The sequence below is a fragment of the Pollicipes pollicipes genome, unplaced genomic scaffold (assembly GCF_011947565.3).
Source record: "Pollicipes pollicipes isolate AB1234 unplaced genomic scaffold, Ppol_2.1 Scaffold_4740;HRSCAF=5597_pilon_pilon_pilon, whole genome shotgun sequence".
Classification (NCBI taxonomy): Eukaryota; Metazoa; Arthropoda; class Thecostraca; order Pollicipedomorpha; family Pollicipedidae; genus Pollicipes; species Pollicipes pollicipes.
In genome coordinates, this window is record NW_023596545.1 from 17,191,925 (window position 1) to 17,215,867 (window position 23,943).

Below are 23,943 nucleotides of genomic sequence, written 5' to 3' on the forward strand. Positions count from 1 at the left end.
GACGCATTTGCGACCAACACGGAGGAGAAGGGCTATCGCCCATACTTGCAGTGGTGCCCAGCTGGGGTGGTAATATGTCGGCAGTCATATCATATGGCTATAAGTTTTCAGTCTGTAAGGAATGCACTGATATACTTTATGTGCATATATATATATATATATATATATATATATATATATATATATAGCAAAAAAACTGCGAGCCAAATGTAAATTTAGGAGTCAAAGACACAGAGTCCATGAAAACTCGGCTTTTTTGTTGCACGCAAAGGTACAGAGGCGGACGTCTTACAACCGGCCAACGCCAAGGCATTGTGCTCTGTCGTTCTTTTGATCTTTCACACATATCTTCAAGAGTAAGGCTTACCGATCAAGTTGCGCGCACGTTGATAGGATGCACCTCTCTAGGCATTTTGGAGATAGAAACTATGGAAATGTGCGTGAAAGAGGGAGATTTTTCCAAAAAATTTGCCGTTACTTCCGTTACAATCGCTGTTGATTAACCGATGTCGACATTTCCATACGTGATTTTGTTGAGATCAGCTGGTTTTCAGCAAAAGACAAAGAATGTCCAGAAACACAGGACGTGACATCGGTGATGTGTCGACGCGAACTTGCGTGACAATATGCGTAAGTGAATGTGCGCATATGTCACGCGTCGAATATCCCTAAGCGTAGGCCGAGCAAATGTTCACTTCTATGGCTTGCCAATATGCAAGGCACAGCAAACCAGTCAAAATATATGCAAGACATGTGCCAGGCAGACCGTAAAAGTAACGGTCAATGGTACATGATGTCACAGAAGTTCTGTCTTGGAGAGTAGAAAGCTGTGCTGCAAGGGTATTATTATATGGCATTAAAAGGGGGGACCTCATGGATTGTATAACAATTCCACCGTTCGACCAAATATACGCCTGACTCTGTGACACATAAAGCAGCCCCAGAAATATCACACGATGCACAAGAACAATGCAAGACGGTCGAGGACAGCCTAATCAATTTGAAAAAGTACGGCAGATGCAAAAGCGGTTGAACACGAACGAACCGATCTGACGTCTGGCTTCTATGTACACGGGACAGACCATTTGTGCATAATTCAATAACAAGATATTTGGTCAAGAATAGAACCCGTCAGTGGATAAAGCGTCCAAATCGCTGGTAGAAGGGCGAGCGACCCGGCATGCATGGCATTTACCTCACGATCAGTTCGGGGCCGGCGCGCCACGAGCTGGAGACCACGAGCGCCTCTGGCGGCCGCGCACTGTACGTCTCCGCGCCGACGCTCGCCTCTCGGGACAGGCCGGTGGCGCCACACCACTACACGTTGAGCGCGTGTCGCGAGGCGGTCTGTGGCGGTGGTGACGGGCTGTACGGCTCCGGGCGGTGGGCGTGGCCGTGCTGGGCCGGCCGGGCTCTCCGGTCGGACCGGTACGTCACCTCCCCCTCGTACTCGTCCTCCTCGCGCCGCTCGTGCGGCGCCTGGTGGCCCCGGTAGACGTCTGCAACAAACACAGCAGGGTCGCTGGCAGCACCGGCCAGTTCCGTCGGCCATCAGGAGGCCCATTTTTGAAAGTCCCCTATTTCATTGTTTAGTCATTGCCAGCGGCCAACATGCCTCATGGCTTTGGATGCTTGGCTGCCCTGCTCATGAAAATTACGGCTGGGCTGCTGAACAATGCTAACAAATGGCAACGTCGTGTTCTGTCAGTACATATCTTTATGCATGTACATATATGTATATATATATATATATATATATAACTAATATAAATATATATAGAAACAGAAATGGTATACAATATATATTAGTATACTATATATGTGCATACATATATATATAGTATATATATATATATATATATATATATATATATATATATACATCCCCGGACAATAAGAAGTAATAAAAACTCCATGGCAACGACAGCAGCCAACATCATACATGTAGTTTTCAACGTTTCGATACCTTGCGCATCATCATCAGGACGAGCACAACGGTACAAGCTCAATCACGTTTGGATGAAATATTAAAACATTCAACCGACATCTCTCCACATGGCATCGGTCACAGCTATACAAATCAACACGTCCCCTCTGCGTATAGGCGAGACAGATTAAAAGATACAAACAAATCACGCGATGAAATATACTTTTCACTTCGCATGAAAAACGTCATCTTATAATTTGCAAAGAACATGTAGACCCCATGATGTCCAATGACAGCCTTTTTATAAATATGCAGCGATTGCAAAATCCCAAGATGGAGAGAATTGCTGCAACGTCCGAATATGGAAACGCTTTCGATGCTAAAGTGCGAGTCACATGCAGCTGGATGGTCCGGGACGGGCAAAGGGCCTGGGTTTGTCAGGATGTTGCCTGTACGGTAACATCCTGGGTAACGCTAGATATTTATTATATATATATATATATATATATATATATATAGCCTTAGACCTTCTGACCAGATGTGGCTTGAACATATTTTGCACCCAAAAAGCTCCTTATTAAACAATTAATGATTGCAAGTGGGAAGCCGTTTTCCTGGCAGAATGATCTGAGGCTATCAAGCTCGGACCCAGGAGTTTTTAGCTGAACCTTAAACGAAAATTTCGGCAAATAGCTGTTTGCACACCACATAGCTTAAGAGCGTCGGAAATGAATGAGAAAAGCTCAGTCCAAGACCAAAGGACATGGACTTTCTACAGACAGAGGTATCAGATTTGTCTCGTGACTTTCGAACTCACACATTAAGGAAATGCAAATAGCCGATTTCATGCTCTTCCTCCTTCGGTAATTTTATGTTTGAATAAATAAAAGAGCACTTTGGTTGAAAATAAATGAACTCCTTGGGTGCAAAATATGTTTAGCGCCAACCGTTCATTAAGTCCTAACGCTCAATAAATATTTGGTACTACCATATTTGGAAGGCACTCGATACAGATGAAAAATGAGCCTGCAAACCTACTACAAGTTTCTTACACTTTTCTGTCCCCTATAATCATAATAGTTATCTCTTTATACTGTTTTTCACTCTGTTTTAATCTTGGATCTTTCCCTAAATCAAACGACGGGCTTCTCAAATGTTCTGTCTCTGCAACCATTCATACATATTATTTTCTTTGTGTGGAGCATCCTACGTGGGCTCAACCATTCGTAATTTAGATTGCAGAGTGCAGCAACATTTGGGAAAGTTTGACGGTACAGGTAGCATTCTGGCTGGCTCAGACCCTTTGCCCATCCGAGACCACTCATTTGCGTGGGATACTCACTTTAACATGGAACATTTTTTTCGCATTAGGACGCTATAGCAATGCTTTCGATCTCAAGAGTTAAGAATCACTTCACGCTCACCAACAAAAACCGCCATTGAATATCATGGGGTCCGTATATCCTTCGCGAATTATAAGGTAGCATTTTTCATACCAAATCACAGGAAATTTCGTCGCGTGATTTTTTTACAGTTCTCAATCTGTCTTGTTTATGCTCAAACAGGTTGCATTGATTTGGGTGACGGTGACCGGTGTCATGTCGAGCGATGTTGGATGAATGTTCTAATATGTCACTGTAACTTGATTGAACTTGTACCACTGCACTCGCCTTGATGATGGTACGCAATGTATCGAAACGCTGAAAACCACATAAATGATGCTATTGACTGCTGCCCTTGTTTCAACTATAGTATCAACTATATATATATATATATATATATATATATATATATATATATATTGTTAATGCTAACAGGAGTATTGCTGTTCCCTTACAACATAGTGCAGTAAGCGATAGCTAAATTCAATGCATAAGGTCTTCGTTTAAAATCCATAATATTTCAATATCTCAAGATGCAATTATATTGAATCGCTCAAAAGAAACTCCATAGACGACACATTCTTATAAAAAACCTTCGGGTCTATTTTACAATCAAATGCATTTGTCACTGAAATTAATACGCGGTAGGTCTTCAAAAGCCTTGGAAGTAACGAAATCTCGAAAACGTGACCAGCATCGCAACATTTTCGGAGTCGCTCTAAAGTGTTCACAAAACATTGGGTGCAGCGTGCGTTTGTGAAGAAAAAATAGAGTACGGCCAGAGGCAGCTTTCCGGCATCACTTACCCCGATCCTCTCCCTCGAAGCTCTCGTACTGAGATTCATGGTGAACTGCAACAGCAGAGTAGTGTATGTAGGTTATTTTGAATAGGAACGGTTGTTTACATAGATGGTTTGGACACCCGGAAATGCCATGGCGGTACAGTCAGCACACGATGCAAGGCATAAGGCCAAACCAGCGAAAATTATACCAACATTTAATCGAGACGGAGTTTGAAGGACAAACCAATCTGCACCAATGCTACTGAGCTTCGCTGTTTCTCCAGTACAAAACATCCGTGATCACTTGGCGTCACGTTCGCCGTCACGTGTCGGCAGCGGCGCGCGGGCCGGTACACGTGACACCAGAGCGTGCCGACTATTACTGCCCGGCTGGCGCAGCACGCCGACACACTTGCGCGCGTTTAAGCTGCGTTTATGCCGCGCGTCGTCACGCCCCCCCCCCCCCCCCCCCCAGTTGTGGTCACACCGGCTGCGCGCGCCCACTCCAAGCTGTTCCACAGAACGCGACGCACTGGCCGTGCCCCCCCCCCCCCGCACAATAATCATGCGCAGAGCCATCACCAGGGGTTTTACCTTCTAAAATCGGCTGAGGAGTAGAGACAAATTTGACCTAGCCTACCCGCAAATCCTCATTTCTTCCCGGATTTTGCCCACTCTGATTCGGCTCTCTGATGTCATTTTTAATTGGTCAGTTCCAAAATGGTTTTATACTGAAGAATGGCTTCTTTTTCGAAACTGATGTGATGAAGATGACATGTAGCGATGACAATATGTTCAGGATGCGTTGTAATTTAGATGCGTTTAGAGCCTAGCGTGCTAGCAGTTCAGATACTTGTACGTCATCGGCCCATATTTGCTTTTTGCTTATGTGTATTGGAAGGGAAACAGAAGATAATTAAGAGGGCTCAAGTCAACATGGTGGGGGGGGGGGGGGTGCTCAACATCCCTCAAAAGTATACAAACTACATCCTCGGCTATCAAATTTCTTTCTGGGTGGTGCGGTTCCTCTCCGATGGATAGGGAACCGGCACCTAGCCGCGATGGCATTTGGACGTGGCAGACGTGAAAATAGGACATTGCGAAAAATAGGACACAAGGCTAGGGGACCAGTATTATACGATGCATAATTTGTTCGAATGCATTGTTTCCTTCCAAAGTATGTCATAGCCCGAACGTCTTATGGTTTGGTCATTTGGAGAGCATCTTCTTGTGATGCGCACGCGGCGTATCTGAACTCATGTTGCTTGCGGTTGACTTAGTTATATACCATTTTCAATGTTCTTGCTCGAGGTTCTGAGAAGTCTACGATGGCACGTCCAGCATGCGCCTAGCGCACAACAGCACATCTGCAGTTGCCCACCGAACGGATTATGTACCAACATAATCGAATTCCCCCGCGTCATGTCTCAGCCGAATTCATTTGGTGCCGCGTCTCTGGGACCTCGGGCCGCCAGATGTCCCCTCGCGTGCCTAAATATCCGACATCCGGATATGTGTCACACACGGTACATTCGACAAGCCAATACGACATGCACCGCACTTGACGGCGCGTGGCCAGCTGCACACAAAATCGGATATCAGCGCCACTGTAATTGCGTGCTGTTGTCTCAGACAAATCATTTCCATCTTGATTGGCCGCGGGTCTCGGCAGCCGCATACGACAGTGCAACGCCTGAACTTCCGCCGCCGTGGACCGCCAGTGCAAACTCACGGCGTTAGTGGCAAGGCACATTCGGCGACAAATTGGTGGCAGCGGAGAGCGGCATTTTGCACCGACCAGAACCGGAAATTTTGCGCTCACGGACGTTTTGGACGATTGTGGACAAGGGGATGTGTCATACGGAGGTATTTAGGACAGCGGTAGGTCGCCACGAGGTGGGTTTGCGGCCGTGTTAGTTTCGCGGCCTCGGCTGGCTCAGTTTCGGCGCCAACGCGATGTAATGACGGCTGTTTAAACACGCCATGGTGATAGCTCCGCAGTTGGGTACCGGCGTCGCGATGAATCTGACGGTGTCGGCTGGCTGCGTGATTTATAGACGATACATGCACCTGCATTGTGCAGTTGATTTCCCTTCGCTGGCTGCTCGGGTCAGTAACATTTGACATGACTTCTGAAAAATACTCCTAAACTGTCGAAACTAGTGTTTGACCACAGCTGCATGTGCGCCTCAGTGCGCATCGATCCGTTATTTTGCCCGTGCGAATAACCCTTCGTTTCCGAGTCGAAATGTTTTGATCCCACTTTGCTGCCACCTGCGTTGCTGCGGCATGGGCCGAGTTTCGACTCGCGTTTCGGCAAATGTTGGCAAGCTACGAATTTCGCGTTCCTCATGTTACGGAAGGCCAGGTAAGACCAGGTCAGGCCAGGTGAGGTCGGGTCAGGTCAGACCGGCACCATGGCTCACCGGGTGACGTGGCGCCTGGCCGCGCCAGCCCGGAGTCAGGCCAGGTCAGACCAGATCAGACCGACGCCATGGCTCACCGGGTGGCGTGACGCCTGGCCGCACCAGGCCGGGGTCGGGTCAGACCAGGTCAGACCGACACCATGGCTCACCGGGTAGCGTGACGCCTGGCCGCACCAGGCCGGGGTCAGGTCAGACCAGGTCAGACCGACACCATGGCTCACCGGGTGGCGTGACGCCTGGCCGCGCCAGGCCAGAATGCTCCATCCGCGGCGAGGCGTGCGGGGACGGGACCGGCCGCTGGATGCTGGCCGGCGGAGACTTGACCGGAGGATGCGTGGCGCGCCAGTACGAGTCCATGAACTCGCCCAGGTGGCCGCACGCGTCCTCCAGCTGGTTCTCATCCAGCACGATGTCGAACATTTCCGGCGGGCACTGGTCCAGCTTCTCAGCAGCCGCCATCTGCACCGTCAGGTTCTTCGATTGTGATTTGCCGCGCGACTTTATCAGCCGCTGGAGCACCTATGAGGGAGGGAGGGGCGTAAAGTCACACGAACAGATAGACGTGGACGTAACGTATGGAAGCAGAGAACGGGAAGACGCGGGTCTATGCAATCACTGGACGGGGCTGCGCTTGGAATTGGCAACATTTACCACAGCTTTAATGAACGGATGGCTGCCAACAGGGCAAACGACCTGACAGCATAGCTTCCATCTGGCTCATGTACCCAGCATTCAGCGTAAGGTCAATGTCTCTTTTACCATAAGGTAACTGCTACAGCTGAAATTGCATCTCGACTAAAAATGACATAGCGCATGGTTCCATGGCTGACATATCATGCCGTAGGAGCGTCTAAAAACATGTGTTTGTGTGCCTGGTCGGAGCCTCGAAACTGAATGCTTTCATGATCCTCATCTCATATGCTCTGAACGTTTTCCACAAGTGAGAATTAGTGACTCCTACCCCCAACTATCTTGTTCCTACACATGTTCCGTGCTATAGGTGGAAGCACGTGACCAGACTGACGCCACAAGCCTGAAAGGTTGTTAGTAAAATAATGTATTTATCGCTTACTGCTTGCAAACATGTGCTTTTTCGGTCGAGCCACAGGTGCGTGTATTTCCTTTAGGTAATGCCACAGGTGTGAGCACTTCATGTAGGTGGCACCACAGGTGCGTGCATCTCACGTAGGCGATATCTTCCGTCACATGAACAGAAACAGCTCACGAGGCCTTGCACAGGCATGACAAAAGGCAATGATGTCAGATCGTCTAGGCCACAATGCATGTATCGCCGCGGCGCGCTGAACTGCACATTATTTGCCCGAGGAGAGGAGGACGGCGCCTTCCTTTGACTTATGAGCGGTTTCGGGGACTCATCGGTACACTGACCTTTGGTGAGGAGATTTTTATGTGACACAGTATCGGTGCTAGAGACGTCTTGGCCAGCTGAGACGGGTGGTTAATAGTATCACAGTCCAGGACCACCAGCTGAAAAAAGCGTTCCGGCGCTCACTCAAACGGGAACGCAGTGATGCAGACAACGCTGAATACAATGTCATGAACACAAGGAACGTGCCAGAGTATTACATGCGATGATAGAAATGAAGTTGAGGTATGGATAATCGCAGCTGGCTTAGTCAGCGTGGACAGCAATTTGTCGTCGACCTATCGTGCTCCAGCAAACCAAAAGTTCCACTCGTTCTATGACTCACATGTTGAGCTCAAGGATTAGTTCGATCGTTCCTCTGTCTGCAGAATTCGAGAACACTTAAAATACCTTCGATCCCTGGCTTACCTTCAAAGTTTAATTGCACAGAAAGATCTGTCCAGTTTCTCGTTCTGATTCGCCTTTTTCTATCTCTCTTTCTACTTCTCCCTTTTCTATTTCTGCACTGCATGTCTGCAGAGTCAAAGAGCACGAGAAGGTTCGCTCCATCTCTCGTGCTCACCAGTAGAGCCGGAGCTTGTTCGAAGCCTCGCTCGATCTGTCGCTCACCTGCAGCACTCGAGCCTACTCGAAGATTTGCTCGATCTGTCGCTCACCTGCAGCACTCGAGCCTACTCGAAGATTCGCTGGATCAGTCACTCACCTGCAGCGTCCGAGCGTACTCGAAGGTTCGCTCGATCTGTCGCTCGCCTGCGGCGTTCGAGCGTACTCGAAAATTTGCTCGATCTGTCGCTCACCTGCGGCGTTCGAGCGAACTCGAAGATTCGCTCGATCTGTCACTCACCTGCAGCGTTCGAGCGTACTCGAAGATTCGCTCGATCTCTGCCGACACCTCGCTGACACAGGCGGAACGGGGGCTGGTTCGCTCCAGGATTGCTCGCTTTGACGGGTTGTTCAGCAGATTCCGTTTCGCCATCGAGATGTCAGCAGTGACGCGAGTGATGATTATTCTGAAATAGGGTCGTGTACTGTGAACTCGTGACAGCAGATACGCACATACTAATCGCGTACGTTAGGCGTTAGCGTCAGGCGTACGTTAGACGTCACGTTCCACCATATATGGATGTCATATGAATATGCTGAAACCGATGATATTCAAACAACAAGATTGCCAGTAATTAGGTTCACCAAAGTATTCACCAAATGACTTGATCCCACATCGCGATCTATTTCGATGTGTTTGCTCACAAACAGCATGCAAAGTACGAAGAGACAAATGCCTTATCAGCTGGACTCACCTCCCTTCAAATTTGTTTTTGAGGAAGTCAAAGACAGCCTTCTGCATCATGTCAGTGACCTCGTAACCCTTAAGACTGGGCCCCACTAACACAAGGGGCCGCATTGAAGGCACAACATCGTATGGGGCCAGGTTCTCCTGCGAACAGACGTAACTTGGGTCATGAGGCGAATGACTTTGGTAGAAACGTTCAGCACTCAGCACATATCTGCACAAATACAGCGGTTCATAGCAATCAACTTTTAATCAGACAAGATGTGATAAATGGGTAACCGGCTTCTGCCTTATGGCGATCGACAGAGGAAATGTGGATGGTGGCACATAGTTTGTAAAATTCTGCATTTACCACAGAAGGAAATACAAAAGCTCTCACCCTTTCATCAGAGGACATTTACCTGTTTCTTGAAGAACGGCTTCCGTTTTTCTCTGGCGAGAGGAGTGGTCAACGAAGGCTTCCCTTTACCCACTGAGTCTGAGTCTTCCCCCGCATTGGCCTCCGTACCGTTCTGATCAGCATCTAAGCCTGAAATCAGGCATCATGTAGACATACAGCTTTCGTTGATGGGTTACCAGTGAAAAAGTCACGCTGCTACCCTCGTCTCTTAATTGCGTGTTCTAAACAAAGAAACTAGGAGAATAATCCGCCTTACAGTTGATAAATGCAAACATAAAACAATGCAAGACACGAACGACAAGTGTGCTGGCGAACAGCGTGGTGCAGGTTGTGGCCAGATTGTGACCAGATTGCGACCAGATTGTGACCCACTGGTTCGAGGTTTGCTCGTGGCTCTGTTACAAATCCGTTTGGCGTCAACGTGAGTGATTACCTTATGTGACAGAAAAACGGGAAGAGTTGGCCAGCACCAAGTGACTGATCAGTATGGAGCGTGCTGTCACCCGGCTCATGTATCCATACACCTCACCCCGTTCATTCAAACATGTACCTCACCTCGTTAATCCAACCATATAACTCATTTGCTTAACAAGTACATCATCCTTATCCCTATACCTAACGAGTACAGCACCCTTATCCCCATGCTTAGAGGGTACAGCACCCTTATTCCTATGCGATCTGTCGTTCACAAGTCGCCTTCAATCGTTCACCGCTTTTCAGGCCGGATGTCGGCTGAGCCAGTATCGAGTGACGAACTCTTGCATCAGCCCGTTCCTGAGCTGCACGTGAGGTTCGTGTGAGTGGCCGGCGTGGCCGGACGCGCCAGGTCGGCGGGGTCAGCGTCAGCTCACTGGTGGAGAGCATGTCGTTGCCGGCGCCGGCCGGCGGAGGCCGCGCCTGGCTGCGGGTGCTGCCCGCCTGCTGCAGTCGCAGCGTCTCCAGCTTGGCCGGCGAAGGGATGAAGCCCACCTCGGCGCCTTCCTTGACTAGCCGGCCGATCCACCAGTTGTTGTCGTACTTCTCCTGGCGGGACGGAGAGGCGGCGGTCACACTGACCACAACGTCTAGCACCAGTTAGGCCCACTCCGTCTCCGTCTGCCCGATCCAGCGAGGCGTTGTTACCGGTCTTCTCCGGAGAGGGAGGGGCAGCGGTCAGCGCGTGGCATGGACATACTCCCGTAACACCCGTACGATCTGTGTCGGCTTTCGTCGTAGTCCTTCTGAAGGGCGAGGGGATTGGAGGGTATTGGTCAGAATGCCGTTCTGATGCTCAGCTTCTCTGGCCTGATGGTCCATCGGTTGTGCCACTAGGAAAGGGCGGAGAGGCAGTATAAGTTACCAAGGGCAGAACTTCCGCGAGAGGCCGGTAGCAAAAAGGCGGCTGTTTCTAGGGGCTGTTTACGTTTACATTTACAAATCACGCTCCGGCAAATACCGATTCGCGAGATAAGCTTTTCTAAGAGCTGGATAGCGGCAAATGTACCGTAAAATGCCATTGCAGATTGCGCGAGTGTCTTGCAATTGCTACCAGTTACCTGCCTCATTTCATTGCCTTTTGACCCGCTGCAGTCGTTAGCACGCAGCCAACTTCTGTACGTGATGTTTCAGGTGATTGCTGATTTGAAACAACATCGTTCACTCAACTGCAATATCCGGGAAGCGGGATACGCCCAGGGCCCACACCCCACCCCACAGGGCGTCCTCGTGCGAGCGAGTCTCTCCGTCTACGGCGGATGTTCACTGAAGCCATGTGTCGGCAGACGGTAACATGCGTGGCGTGGCAGTCAACGACCACATGTCCTGGGGCATCGCTGTCGACTGCTAATTGACATCTCGCACCCCAACCTATTCATTGGTACGTACACAGCAGCTATGTGGCTGGTGGTAACACCCGCCATAGCCTGCACTTTTTGTCGCATCGGCTCAGCACGGCATGCCAGAGGCGTACCTTGATGTGTAGGAAGTCCTTGATGTCGAACGAGATAGCCGAGCCGTGCACGGGAGAGTCGTCGTCCAGGCTGCCATCGTAAGCGATGTTGGTCCTCACGGCGAACGCCACCGGCTTCGTCTGGCGACGGCAGACCGCGGTCAGGTGTCGGACGCCACAGGGGAGGCAATTTGTCATGCTTTTCGTGCAAATGCTTCCACGTCACAGACTTGGGCCCGCGTTGGTCTCATACGACTCAAAACCATGTAAACGTACATTTTAATGCAGTTATTAACAAGACCGCAGGGCGAAGCAGTCTTACTTTATTGGACTATGATGCTATGATATGCAATGATACAACTTTATTATTACAACATAATTTCCAACTTGAGCGTCCCGTACCGACCTGGTCGTTGCACTTTCTGGGAACTGGTAAATTTAGAAACTAATGGAAACTCAGAGACTCAACCCGAACTTATAAACGAGTATAACTATAACCATTGATTGCAGCTTGACGCAGGACTCAGCAACAAGAAGCGTCATTCTCCAAAACTGTGCGACATAAGTTGCTAGGCATTTGCATGCAGACCGTTTGATTTTGTGGGCTTTTCCTGCAACCTTATAACATCCTCACTGGTTTATGTTCCCATCACATTTGATTAACTTGGAGAAAAAACAGAACTTTCAAACCACAAAAGAGCTGCACACCACGGGACGAAGCCGATTCCACAGCTGGCTTAGCGTAATATGACACACGCCTGTGTGAGACTGATGCTATGAAGGAAAAAATGGACAGTCTAACCAGCAAAAGTGCGGCTCTATTTGCGCAAACCCTGGATTCGCCCGGTTTTATGGCTTTGGGGGGATTAATGACTAACCTTAGCAGCCAGCGCAGGCGAATACCAAAATCAAAATTAATTTGCGTTGTTAACTAAGGATTCTATCCATTCTAAAGAATTGTTGGTTCCGTTCGTTATCGTATATCATCATATAAATTAGGAAAAAGGAACAGGCAAATGTATCAGTTGTGAGTCTTATGATCGACCGACCAATAGCTGTACCAGCAACCGACCGGAAAACAGCTAATGCCATTCTCTCCAAAACCCGCCACGAATACGGGGCGCTTTGGCCTTGACAGAGAGAGGTTGGTTCTATGCATACGCACAGCCTTGCTTTTTGTCGCCAATGTCCACCAGAATACTCGTGCTTTCGCAACACTTTGATCACAGCTGCCGACATCATAAACAACTGCAAAATCATTGAAATCGTCGTTTAAAATTACCAAGCGTTATGCGAACCATATCCAAACAGTTTTCAAGCACTGCTAGGTGCGCGTTGGCGTGTGATTGCTACAGTCGTAGCCGTCCTATTCAATTTCCATAACGGCTTCATGCCAACACATTGATAGCTGTCGGCATCGGTTGACAGAAGCGCCTTGCTCTATCATATTAGTTTTTGACATTATGTGCAATAATGATAACAGCCGCCAGTTGACAACTTTGAAGTGGAACTTGCGCTCCTCTTGATGCTGGCCTCACGCCAATATGCAGTTCCAGATTACATCGGGTTCAGGGTCAGAGTTCATCTCCTAGCCACATTTTATGCTGGCTTAAAAACTTCATATCTCAATAGAGTTACATGGAAAGAATATCACTATTAATTATACCACTATCATGTTATGCCAAACAATTGAACGCAATCCTTTTATGTCTTTTGAAGAGACATTGACAAGGCAAGAATCATAGATATAGAAAGAGCAAGTCTTGTATCTCGTAACATTGATCTGGTCAGTACAGAAGGAGAATCTAGGTAGATGCCAGTAAACGACTTCCGGCGGACATTTAAATGGCTCTCCCAACTGCGCTAGTGCCCGACACTTACTCGTGCCTTCCCCAGCTGCGCCAGTGTCCGACACTTACCCATGCCTTCCCCAACTGCGCCAGAGTCCGACACTTACCCGTGCCTTCCCCAACTGCGCCAGTGTCCGACACTTACCCGTGCCTTCTCCAGCTGCGCCAGTGTCCGACACTTACCCATGCCTTCCCCAGCTGCGCCAGTATCCGACACTTACCCGTGCCTTCCCCAGCTGCGCCAGTGGCCGACACTTACCCGTGCCTTCTCCAGCTGTGCCAGTGGCCGACACTTACCCGTGCCTTCTCCAACTGCGCCAGTATCCGACACTTACCCGTGCCTTCCCCAGCTGCGCCAGTATCCGACACTTACCCGTGCCTTCCCCAGCTGCGCCAGTGGCCGACACTTGCCCGTGCCTTCTCCAACTGCGCCACTATCCGACACTTATCCGTGCCTTCTCCAGCTGCGCCAGTATCCGACACTTACCCATGCCTTCCCCAGCTGCGCCAGTATCCGACACTTACCCGTGCCTTACCCAGCTGCGCCAGTGGCCGACACTTGCCCGTGCCTTACCCAGCTGCGCCAGTGGCCGACACTTGCCCGTGCCTTCTCCAGCTGCGCCAGTATCCGACACTTACCCGTGCCTTCCCCAGCTGCGCCAGTGGCCGACAATTACCCGTGCCTTCCCCAGCTGCGCCAGTTGCCGACACTTACCCGTGCCTTCTCCAGCTGCGCCAGTGCCTGCCGCTCTGTCTCTCGCCGCACGGTCTCTCTGTCCTCGTCCAGTGAGAGATCGGACGAGGGATGTGAATAGTTCGAGTCGGCAGAGCCCTGCAACACAAAGCCGGCAAAAATTAGTCGAGCGATGTATGTTGTCACTGAGACAATCCTGCCGGCTAAATAAGCATCGAGCTTTGGAAATACCGCGCAACCGGCGGTACCCAAGCGAGATCGGAAAGTTAGGTGATCATCTCAGCGACAATACCCCCGTGGCATTGTGTGTAAATGATGGGGATCGCTTGCATGTAGCATCAAACATGCGGTTTACACATCCAAATCAGAAATACAAACTCAAGAGCGAAAAAAATCACCCCCGAAATAGTTCAAGTGACCATTTTTAGACATACATTCTCCTGACAATCTTAAGAGGTATATCTTCGATAACAGTTTCGTATCTGGACTGTCTGACTGTGGTCAGATGGTATGTTTCGCAAAATAGTAACACAGTATCACGTCATTGTTCTCCATTGCAGGGGTGCAAAGACCTAAGTGCCCGCATGGGATCGTGCGGCAGGAAACAAGATGAACATCTCCTGCACTCCAGCTTTTATGCGGTCTCCGACTTTAAGTTTATAAACACTTGATCTTTCATTTATCAAGTAGTTGGAGTTCAGAGGACTCATTACAGTTCGAAAATTTCCAGACGTGCTGCGAAAATTACGTAGGTGTGCCGAATGTCTGCAGAGAAAAATCCCTGGTGAACGGGAAAGTTCACCCCGAGGCTTTAAAAACACATGTGCTGCTCCTGCCCAGTGCGCCACAATGAACACAGATTTGAGGGAGAAACTGTAATGACTAGAAATGACCATTTCATCCACACAGAAAACGATAAGACTGCCATGTGACCGTGCTCTGGACTGGGCGCATGCGTGACATAAACTTCAAAACTAATAGTATCCGTGCCGGAAATAAAATGGCTAGACCACAGCTTTCTTCTGAGTAGGCGGTGATATCAGAGTTTGCAGAACAAGTTTCGCATTTTTCAGCATCATTTTTTTAAGGATAGAAAGGTCATCAATGTAGAGCTTCAGGTCATCAACTGTCAGGATTTATTTCGAAGAAAAACCAGAGAACAGACCGTCGCTGGACTAACCTGGGTGAGAAGTTTGTTATACCCGTGGTTGAGCCCAATCATGTTCGCAACACAGGCCACCGGGCATGACTGATGCGTCGGCCATCTCGCTCACAGACACGCATCACCGGCTGGGACCACAGCTCCGCACCGATCACGTGCTGTGCTTTGAGAGTTAGTCCGGGTCGACACGATTTCTGGTAGCAGTTGTCCGGTGCTGCCTCACACTTAAAACATCGGAGAGCAAGGCAGCTCCTTTTCAGCGGACTCTACCTAACGCCGCATGGCCAGGATAAGGCCCAGCCGACCCCACTGCAGTCCCTTCATCCTCACTGTGACCCAGCCGACCTCGCTGTAGCTGAGACAATCAGTAGCAGGCCCAGCCAACCTCACTGTATCTCAGGCCGACCTCACTGTATCATCAGCTGACCCCACAGTGGCTTCAGCCAACCTCACTGTATCTCCGGCCGACCTCGCTGTATCGCCAATTGACCCCACAGTGGCTTCAGCCAACCTCACTGTATCGCCAGTTGACCTCACAGTAGCGTTAGCCAACCTCACTGCAGCCCAGCCAGCTTGACTGTCTCTACCTCCAGCCGATCGCACTGTGGCCCAGCGACCCCACTGTGAGCGAGCGGCGGGGCCGCGGCGGCCCATCCCGGCCCCATTCCGGGAGTTGAACTGGCGCCAGTTCCGGGAGAGCCCGGCCAGGTCAGTGTGCAGCAGGGCCGGCGGCGCTGTGCGATCGATGACGGCGGCCCAGCGGCCAGGCCGGCACGACCGCACTGACTCCGCCCCGCGCCAGCCTCCATGCGCCGCGTGCACCGACGTGCGGCGGCGTCCGAGCCCGCCGTCGCCGCCACTGCCCCGCACTGCGTACGCACCACCGCGCGCTCACCGATCCGTACGCACCACCGCGCGCTCACCGATCCGTACGCACCACCGCGCGCTCACCGATCCATACGCACCACCGCGCGCTCGCCGATCCATACGCACCACCGCGCGGTCACCGATCCGCACGCACCACCGCGCGGTCATCAATCCGTACGCACTACCGCGCGGTCACTAATCCGGTATAGGAGCGTCGTTTAATAATCGCCTTGCGAAGTACGCTACATGAGCTCTGCTATGTCACCTGTGTGGACGCGATGGTACGCGAGGACGCGTTGTGCGTGAATACTGACGTGTACAAGGTGCATGGGATGGTGACGCGAGCAGAAGTTGGGGTTCGGCTATGTCTATCAACATTGCGAACTTGAACACGAGGCCCGTGGTGGTGGTGCATGGGAACAAGCCAGTCACGAAAATGATTGTCTTTCCTCTAACACCGGCAGGTTTGCGTTGAAGGAGCCTTCTTCGCGAGGAATGCTACCAGCTAGCTGCTCAAACGCAGGCATTCACTATAAAGATGCTTTGACCTTTTATAAATGCACTAAACACCTTGTTAAGAGAGTTAACTCCAAACAACGCTCTGCAAAACAGGCCGCACGATCACGCTCTGTCCAGATCTGACCTGGCTGGCCGCCTGACCAGCCGTGGCGTAGCCAGGTCAAGTTCAGGGTGACACAGCGTGGATGCTTCCTTGACGTCCGGGCCCCACGGCGTGGGATGCTCCTTTGACGTCCGGGCCACACAGGCGTGGAATGCCCCCTTGACGTCCGGGCCAAACGGCGTAGGATGCTCCCCTGGCGTCCGGGCCACACGGCATGGGATTTTCCCTGACGTCCGGGCCACACGGCATGGGATGCTCCCTTGACGTCTGGGCACACAGCGTGGCACGCCACACTGAGAGTACGTTCACAGGGCCACCGGGCGAGGTGATCGTCTGTGCTGTCCGTCATGCTTGGCGCGAGCCACGGCCACAGGGAACCGGCCGACCTCGGCGGCGGGCCGGTATGCAGCTCCCGGCGGCCGCTGTTTTCGTTCGATCCGCTACCGGGCAGACTGTGCAAAACCGGGCAGACCGGGTGACCGGGCAGACCGGGCAGACCGGCAGACCGCGCAAACAGCCCGGATCGAAGCGAGTGGTGACGCCGAGCGGACGAAAGCAATGCCTGGGCGCGAACAAGGCGACGGGCGAAAAGAAAAACCTACTTACCTTCTCTTTGTCTTTGCACACGCGTTTTTCCATACCCCCTCCACATGCCTTCCTTAAAGTTGCGCCTTGAAATTTGTGAACCCGAGGCTTGACTGGCAACCCATCGTGAATAAAAGCAATTGGAATTTCCGGCGCCTACCGCATCGATACATCTCCTCGCGTGAAGACTTCAAAGGCCGCCTCGCGTGTAATCTGAGGTCGGGTGCTTATAAAGCTGTTGGCTTTGCTGGGTTTCATCATGGGAAGTCAATGTGGGAAGCGCCGGAGCGTGCCACGCCTCAAACTGCGGCTCTAGCGGTAAAACGGGACACGACCGGTGACTTCTCTCTGACACGAAACATCGACTTCCTACTTAATCCGCCGGCTTGAGTCCACTGTAAGGACGAAGAAAGCGGCAGAAGAACGACCGTAGCGGGGAAGAGATGCAAGGCGGAACGTTTCACGGGGGCACTGACTTCGAACCCATCTAGACCTATCTATCTAATCTATCCATCTATCTATCCTATCCATCACTAATCTAGACCTTGTGCTAAGTTTGCCCTTGAGAACAACAGTCATAAAGTTGTTACGAATCGTCTTCATTTTGTAATCTGATATGAGCGAAGCCAGCGACGTACGAGGCTGTCAGCGATGGAAATCACCGAGGATATCAAAGATAATTGTAAGTAAAGCTGTATTTTCTCGAGGCCTATCAACGAGGTGCCTTTTCAGGTCCTCAGTTCGTTACAACGTTCGGAAGGCTAGGTTCGTTACGATACAATGGTGTCGGAGACTGAAATAAGCACAAAGTCGAACGATGCATCTAATAAGCATACTAGTTTGAAAAAAAGGCGCGTGCTAAGCCCGAAGCGCATACAGAAAGATGAATAAACACCAACTGCACGTGTACGTACACTAGCATGCAAGAATCCCGTAGGCATAGCCACACAGCAACACTGATCACCAGAATGGATCAACACCAAAGAGCAGGATCTAACATCTGCTTTTTGAAATGCAATTTTTGTTGTTCTCACAAACGGAGACAAAGTGGTGTTTAATTGCTTGTCTGGTTGAGGGGAGGCGATAAATACTATCACGGCAACCATACTGATACGACTGAGCGCATAGCGGTGTCCTCTCATTGGGATCTCCAAATATTGCAACATTACCATAACAGTAAAACTGGTGTTACTGAGCCATGCCACTATAGTAACCAAGATGACACCATAAGTCATGCCATCATGACGATGAGCGGTGCCCCAGGCCATGCCACCATGGTAACCAATGTGATCCTCAACATATCAACTGACCAGCTACAGCTGACACAGTTACACTAACCAATCACGGCTAACTAATCAGAAGTGTCGCGAGCGATTCTCACCGGGGTGACTTTGGCGGGCACATGCGTCAGAGTGCGAGCTGTGGTCTAGCTGACGTCACCGTACAACATGTAACCGCAATGGTGGCGTTCTGATTCAAATGCTGCCTCTCTCAACCAATGCCAACACCTTGGTCAGCCATGCCCCGTAGGTAAGACATTACCTGGACGGCCATGTTCGCCCTTCCAAGTAAAGCCATCATGTTAGGGGGGGGAGGGTAGTGTCAAGGGCAATGACACAATGAGAGGAATAGCAGCGGCCTCTGGCTTTCTGGAGTGTCTGACTAAGCGCATAGCCGTAAGTCCTGACAACCATGGCGATCCTCATGGAGTTAACCACCACAACCAAAATTGGTGTCGCGAGAATTCACCCCGTTGCAACTACGGTGCCGCTACAGAGGTAGATCACGCAGACTACCAGTGACGTCACGAACACGCCAGCCAGCAGCGGGTCACCGGCCGCCCGAGCAACGTCACCCTGAAATCATGACGCCTGCCTGGGGCCTGACTGGGCCTACCTGCCTGGCCTTCGTCAGGCGGAGGCCGCGTCTCCAGGGCCCCATGCCGAGCGGGCGCGGGACGACAGAGCAGTCGTCGGTCGGTAGCGCGCTCGCAGAGGCCCGTGCTCACAGAGGCCCGGGCTCACAGAAGACTGCGCTCGCAGAGGCCCGACTTACAAAAGCCCGCGCTCAGAGAGGCCCGCGCTCACAGAGGCCTGCGCTCCCAGAGCTCCACGCCTTCCACAGCACATCGCACGGCAGTAGAGCCGGAGGCACGTCTCCCTATTTATATCGAACAGGCCGGTGAGGAGCGCCACACAGCCGGTCACCGACTACGGATGGCCGCCACTGGAGCCGGCGGTGCCGTGACCCGGCCCTGCCGGCCGGCCCAGCTGTTGGTGCAGGCTTGGCAAACGAGCCTCAGGTGCGGCCACCGGCCGGCGGCGCGCCAGCCTACGGCCGGCCGCCGCGGACGTGTGGCCGGACGTGCGCGCGGTACGGCCGGCGACGCCCGATGCCGAAGGGCATCGCCGAAGTCATAGAAACGTCGCGCGAATTATGCTTCCTCAATGGCAATAATATATTCAAGGTCAATAAAATATGTTCATTGGATTATTCCTTTCTAGAGCATGTCAGCACAAATCGCCGCATCAACGGAACGCAGCTGGCTTTTAACCAGCTTAATGCGTTAATGCGTGTCTCGATCACCAACCACGTTTTGTGATACATGATACAAGAATTTGGGCCGATCTACTAGTTATGACAGGCACGATGCTGGGAATCAAAAAGCCTAAGAAAAGCGCCTCATCCGAGAATGAAAACGCAAGCAATTAACACGTTATCACAGAAAATAGACAAGAAAACCGCGAAAAAGAACCAAAACACGCGTAAATGACGGTTGTCGATGCTTCGCACGCAGCTACAAGCTACCATTCCGTGAATTAAGTACTACAAGTGAGTCAACCCGTCCGTCAGAGTGGCAATTCTGACACAGTGAGTTTGGCAGCTACTGTGACGTCAGGAAAACTTTCCATGACGTGATCAAGCGGTGACGTATTGAAGATCATCTTTACTAATAAGTAAAGTATAGACACCAAGAGCAGAATTTTGCACTTAAAACATTTAGATTGTTACAGGGCAGCTTTTCCATCATATCTATTGTTTGCCTCTATACATTTAATCGCAAAACATTCTGTTTGAGGGAGAGACTTCCTTCAACACCCACTCGGCATGCGGCCTCTCTCGTGAGACAGACAGACGCGCCCAGCACCCCTGACGCCGTCGCCCTTGCCGAAGATTGTACGGTCAGCTTAATTCACTGTGCTTTAAGGGTACATTTTTTCAGCCTCTGTAGTCGGTGTACGCGGCGTCAACAGCTTTCAACAGGTTTCAATTGAAATACCGTGGCATTTTATCTGCTTCCATCGATCGGGATATGCGAACGCTGTCAGGACACCGGATGGCTGACAAGAATGGTTGGGTACCAAGAATCGCAAATACCGCAGTCCTCAGTCACTGCTTTGCAATCCCTTCTTTACAACCAGAACCAAGTATGTCTCACTCTCAAGCAGCCGGTGGCTGCTTCGGTCTCGCCTTGGTGCAGTACGTATCGCTGGGTTTGCCTTACTCTCCAGCAGCCGGTGGCTGCCTCGACCTCGCCCTGGTGCAGTACGTACCGCTGGGTCTGCCTCACTCTCAAGCAGCCGGTCGCTACTTCGGCCTCGCCCTCCGCGGCTCCTTTCCGCCGTCCTAGAGCTTCTCATCGCGCGCCGGCTGATGCCGCTCCCGCCCGCTTCCACGCCGCCAGCTGGCGTCCGGGGGTGTGACCTTGGGTCACGACACGACCTTCTAAACGTTGTCGCCCGGTTGGCTGGTGCAGCATACGGGGCAGCATCACCGAGTTACACCCTACAATTCACATCACGTTTGAGCCCTACAAATCTCTCCGTTTCAGGTCAATACTTCTCCGACGTGTTTCTGACCGCAGGTCTGATGCCCAAAATGGGGCTATGCAGCTTGGTGACCTGGAATCGTCGCTCGGTAGCTGACGCCAGTATCGCGACAGGCTCCCGACATGATGGTGGAACACCAGAGGACAGGTAGGCCAATGCGGGCCCGACACGGCGACAGCACTCGACGGCCACCGAGCGGATGCCGTTGCAGCACCAGCACGTCAGCTTGACGACCCCTGGGGCGGCACCAGCACGTCAGCTGACGGCCCCTGGGGCGGCACCAGCACGTCAGCTGACGGCCCCTGGGGCGGCACCAGCACGTCGGCTTGACGACCCCTGGGGCGGCACCAGCACGTCGGCTTGACGACCCCTGGGGCGGCACCAGCACGTCAGCTGACGGCCCCTGGGGCGGCACCAGCACGTCGGCTTGACGACCCCTGGGGCGGCACCAGCACGGAAGCTTAACGACCCCTAGGGCGGCACCAGCACGGAAGCTTGACGACCCCTGGGGCAGCACCAGCACGGAAGCTTGACGACCCCTGGGGCGGCACCAGCACAGAAGCTTGACGACCAATGGGGCGGCACCAGCACGGCAGCGATCGCGCTCCAACGAAAACTAAACAGCCACCACACGGCCAGCGGTGCACCACAGCAGGGCGGCACCGAGCGCGGCGGGCGCGCCGCCGTGGTGCAGTCGGCAGCGGCCAGGGCGCACCCGTCTCTCCTCGGTGCCGCAGCGCCGGCGCCGGCGCCGACTGGGCCGCAGCGGCGGGATGCCGTGCGCCGCAGAGGTGGTGTCGTGACGCAGTCCGGATATGAGACGGCCAGCGGGCCACGACAGCGGCCCGGCGCTAGCCCCGGCCACACCCGACACCGGCCGCAGCCGGAAAACACTGGCGCGGCGTGTGCAGCGTCACGGCCCAAAGACGCGCGAGGTCAGGCGTCAGCCGTGTACAGCGTCACGACCGGATGACGTGCGAGGTCAGGCGCCAACCGTGTACAGCGTCACGACCGGATGACGCGCGAGGTCAGGTGCCAGCCGTGTACAGCGTCACGACCGGATGACGCGCGAGGCCAGGCGCCAGCCGTGTACAGCGTCACGACCGGATGACGCGCGAGGCCAGGTGCCGGCCGTGTACAGCGTCACGACCGGATGACGCGCGAGGCCAGGCGCCAGCCGTGTACAGCGTCACGACCGGATGACGCGCGAGGCCAGGTGCCAGCCGTGTACAGCGTCACGACTGGATGACGCGCGAGGCCAGGCGCCAGCCGTGTACAGCGTCACGGCCCGATAACGTGCTAAGTCAGGCGCCAACCGTGTACAGCGTCACGACCGGATGACGTGCGAGGTCAGCCGCCAGCCGTGTACAGCGTCACGACGTGATGACGTGCGAGGTCAGGCGCCAGCCGGGGACAAACACCCGGTGACCAGCTCGGCCGAGCACTGTAGTTCCGTCCAGGCGCCACTTTTTGGGGATGGCGTGTCTCGCAATGATCGATGTTGTAGTCTGGACTTCGTTAAATAGGCGACACGTCGTAATGGCAGTTCAGTGTTCTAAAGAGCCAACGCCTGGTATTTGAAATTATATTTTAAACTAAGTTGCATGCTTTAACTAAATATTCATAACAGAGAGAGAGCAGAACGCTATTCGAGCCATGCCTATGTATAGCTCTATGTAGGCGGAAAGGGTGGCCACCTGTAACTATGCAGAGATAACCTCTACGGAAAAAAGGTAAGTAGGCAAGGACCTTGACTGGCAGCAGCAGCGGACCGCAAAACTTCAGTGTCGGATGGCTGCTGAAAGCGTACGGTTCAGTTCTGTCTGGGCACGGGTCGAACACGACTTACACGAACAGACACGCCATATGCTACAGAGTGCTGTCGCCGTGGTCAGATTAGGTGCTCTGGCGCTGATGGAGCAAACATGGCGCCTTTTGTGCCCGGAAGTAACGCCCTTATAGAGGCCCTGAGGCTTCCCCACCAGAGCAGAAGGCAGGAAGTGATCCCCTTCCTCTACGGCGTTAACGCTACACTTATGGCGCTGGATTCACAAAAGCGCCGCACAGGCCCTATCCTTCGAAGCGTTAGGACAATAATGTCATTTTCAGACATAAATATGCCCCCACAGTATAAACTATGAACAGTAGACAGATATGCTGCTATTTAAGGTGGCCAGGTGCACTCCACAACGCCTTTGCTCAGAGTTTGTGTTGCCAGGCGCATCAGCATAGGCGCGCCGACCGCAGGTCCACGCCCGATGATTTGACTGACAGAGCCACCTGGGTGGAGGATATAGAACTGAAGCTTGCAGCGCTGCTCGTAATGTGCATGCCGCCTGCGCAATGTCCATGATCAGCCGTGGGTCACAGTCTGGTATGGCTTGGAATCGATACCGTTCTAGGCATCTTAGACCCGGACTCAGACTTAGACCCGGACTCAGATCACGAGTCCCAATGTTCGAGACTCTGACTCTTGCTCATGGCATGTGGAAATAGTTGACTCGGTGTTCGGACTCGGGACATCCTGACTCAGACTCGGACTAGGACTCAGGTTATCGGACTCAACTATTTGCCTGCCGTAGTTGGACCCACCTTGTGACCCGTGTGAGAAGTTCCTAACGAACGGTTTCTGCAGGCTCTTATGCCGGCTGCTTACGACCTGCTTACGTCGTAGCAGGTGCACGGGTAGCCAGTTGGATACTCTTCGCTCGGGCGGGGCTCAATTTGACCCCCTGCGTGCTAAAAATCTAGATAGCTAGAGGCACTGAATTCACAGGGTGTGTTGGTCTGTGTGAACTCAGTTGTGTCAGC

General features: G+C 52.2%; 1 protein-coding gene across 1 annotated transcript; it reads right to left on the reverse strand.

Moving 5' to 3' along the window:
• Positions 1-869: 869 nt before the first annotated feature.
• Positions 870-14,204, reverse strand: LOC119098730 (voltage-dependent L-type calcium channel subunit beta-4; the record flags this gene model as incomplete). Its single annotated transcript, XM_037221740.1, is given in 10 exon segments — positions 870-1,499; positions 4,116-4,160; positions 6,739-7,036; positions 7,907-8,005; positions 8,749-8,914; positions 9,203-9,339; positions 9,597-9,724; positions 10,447-10,618; positions 11,544-11,663; positions 14,088-14,204. Coding segments are annotated over 10 exon segments (1,464 nt in total), but the record flags the coding sequence as incomplete, so codon positions are not given.
• Positions 14,205-23,943: the final 9,739 nt, after the last annotated feature.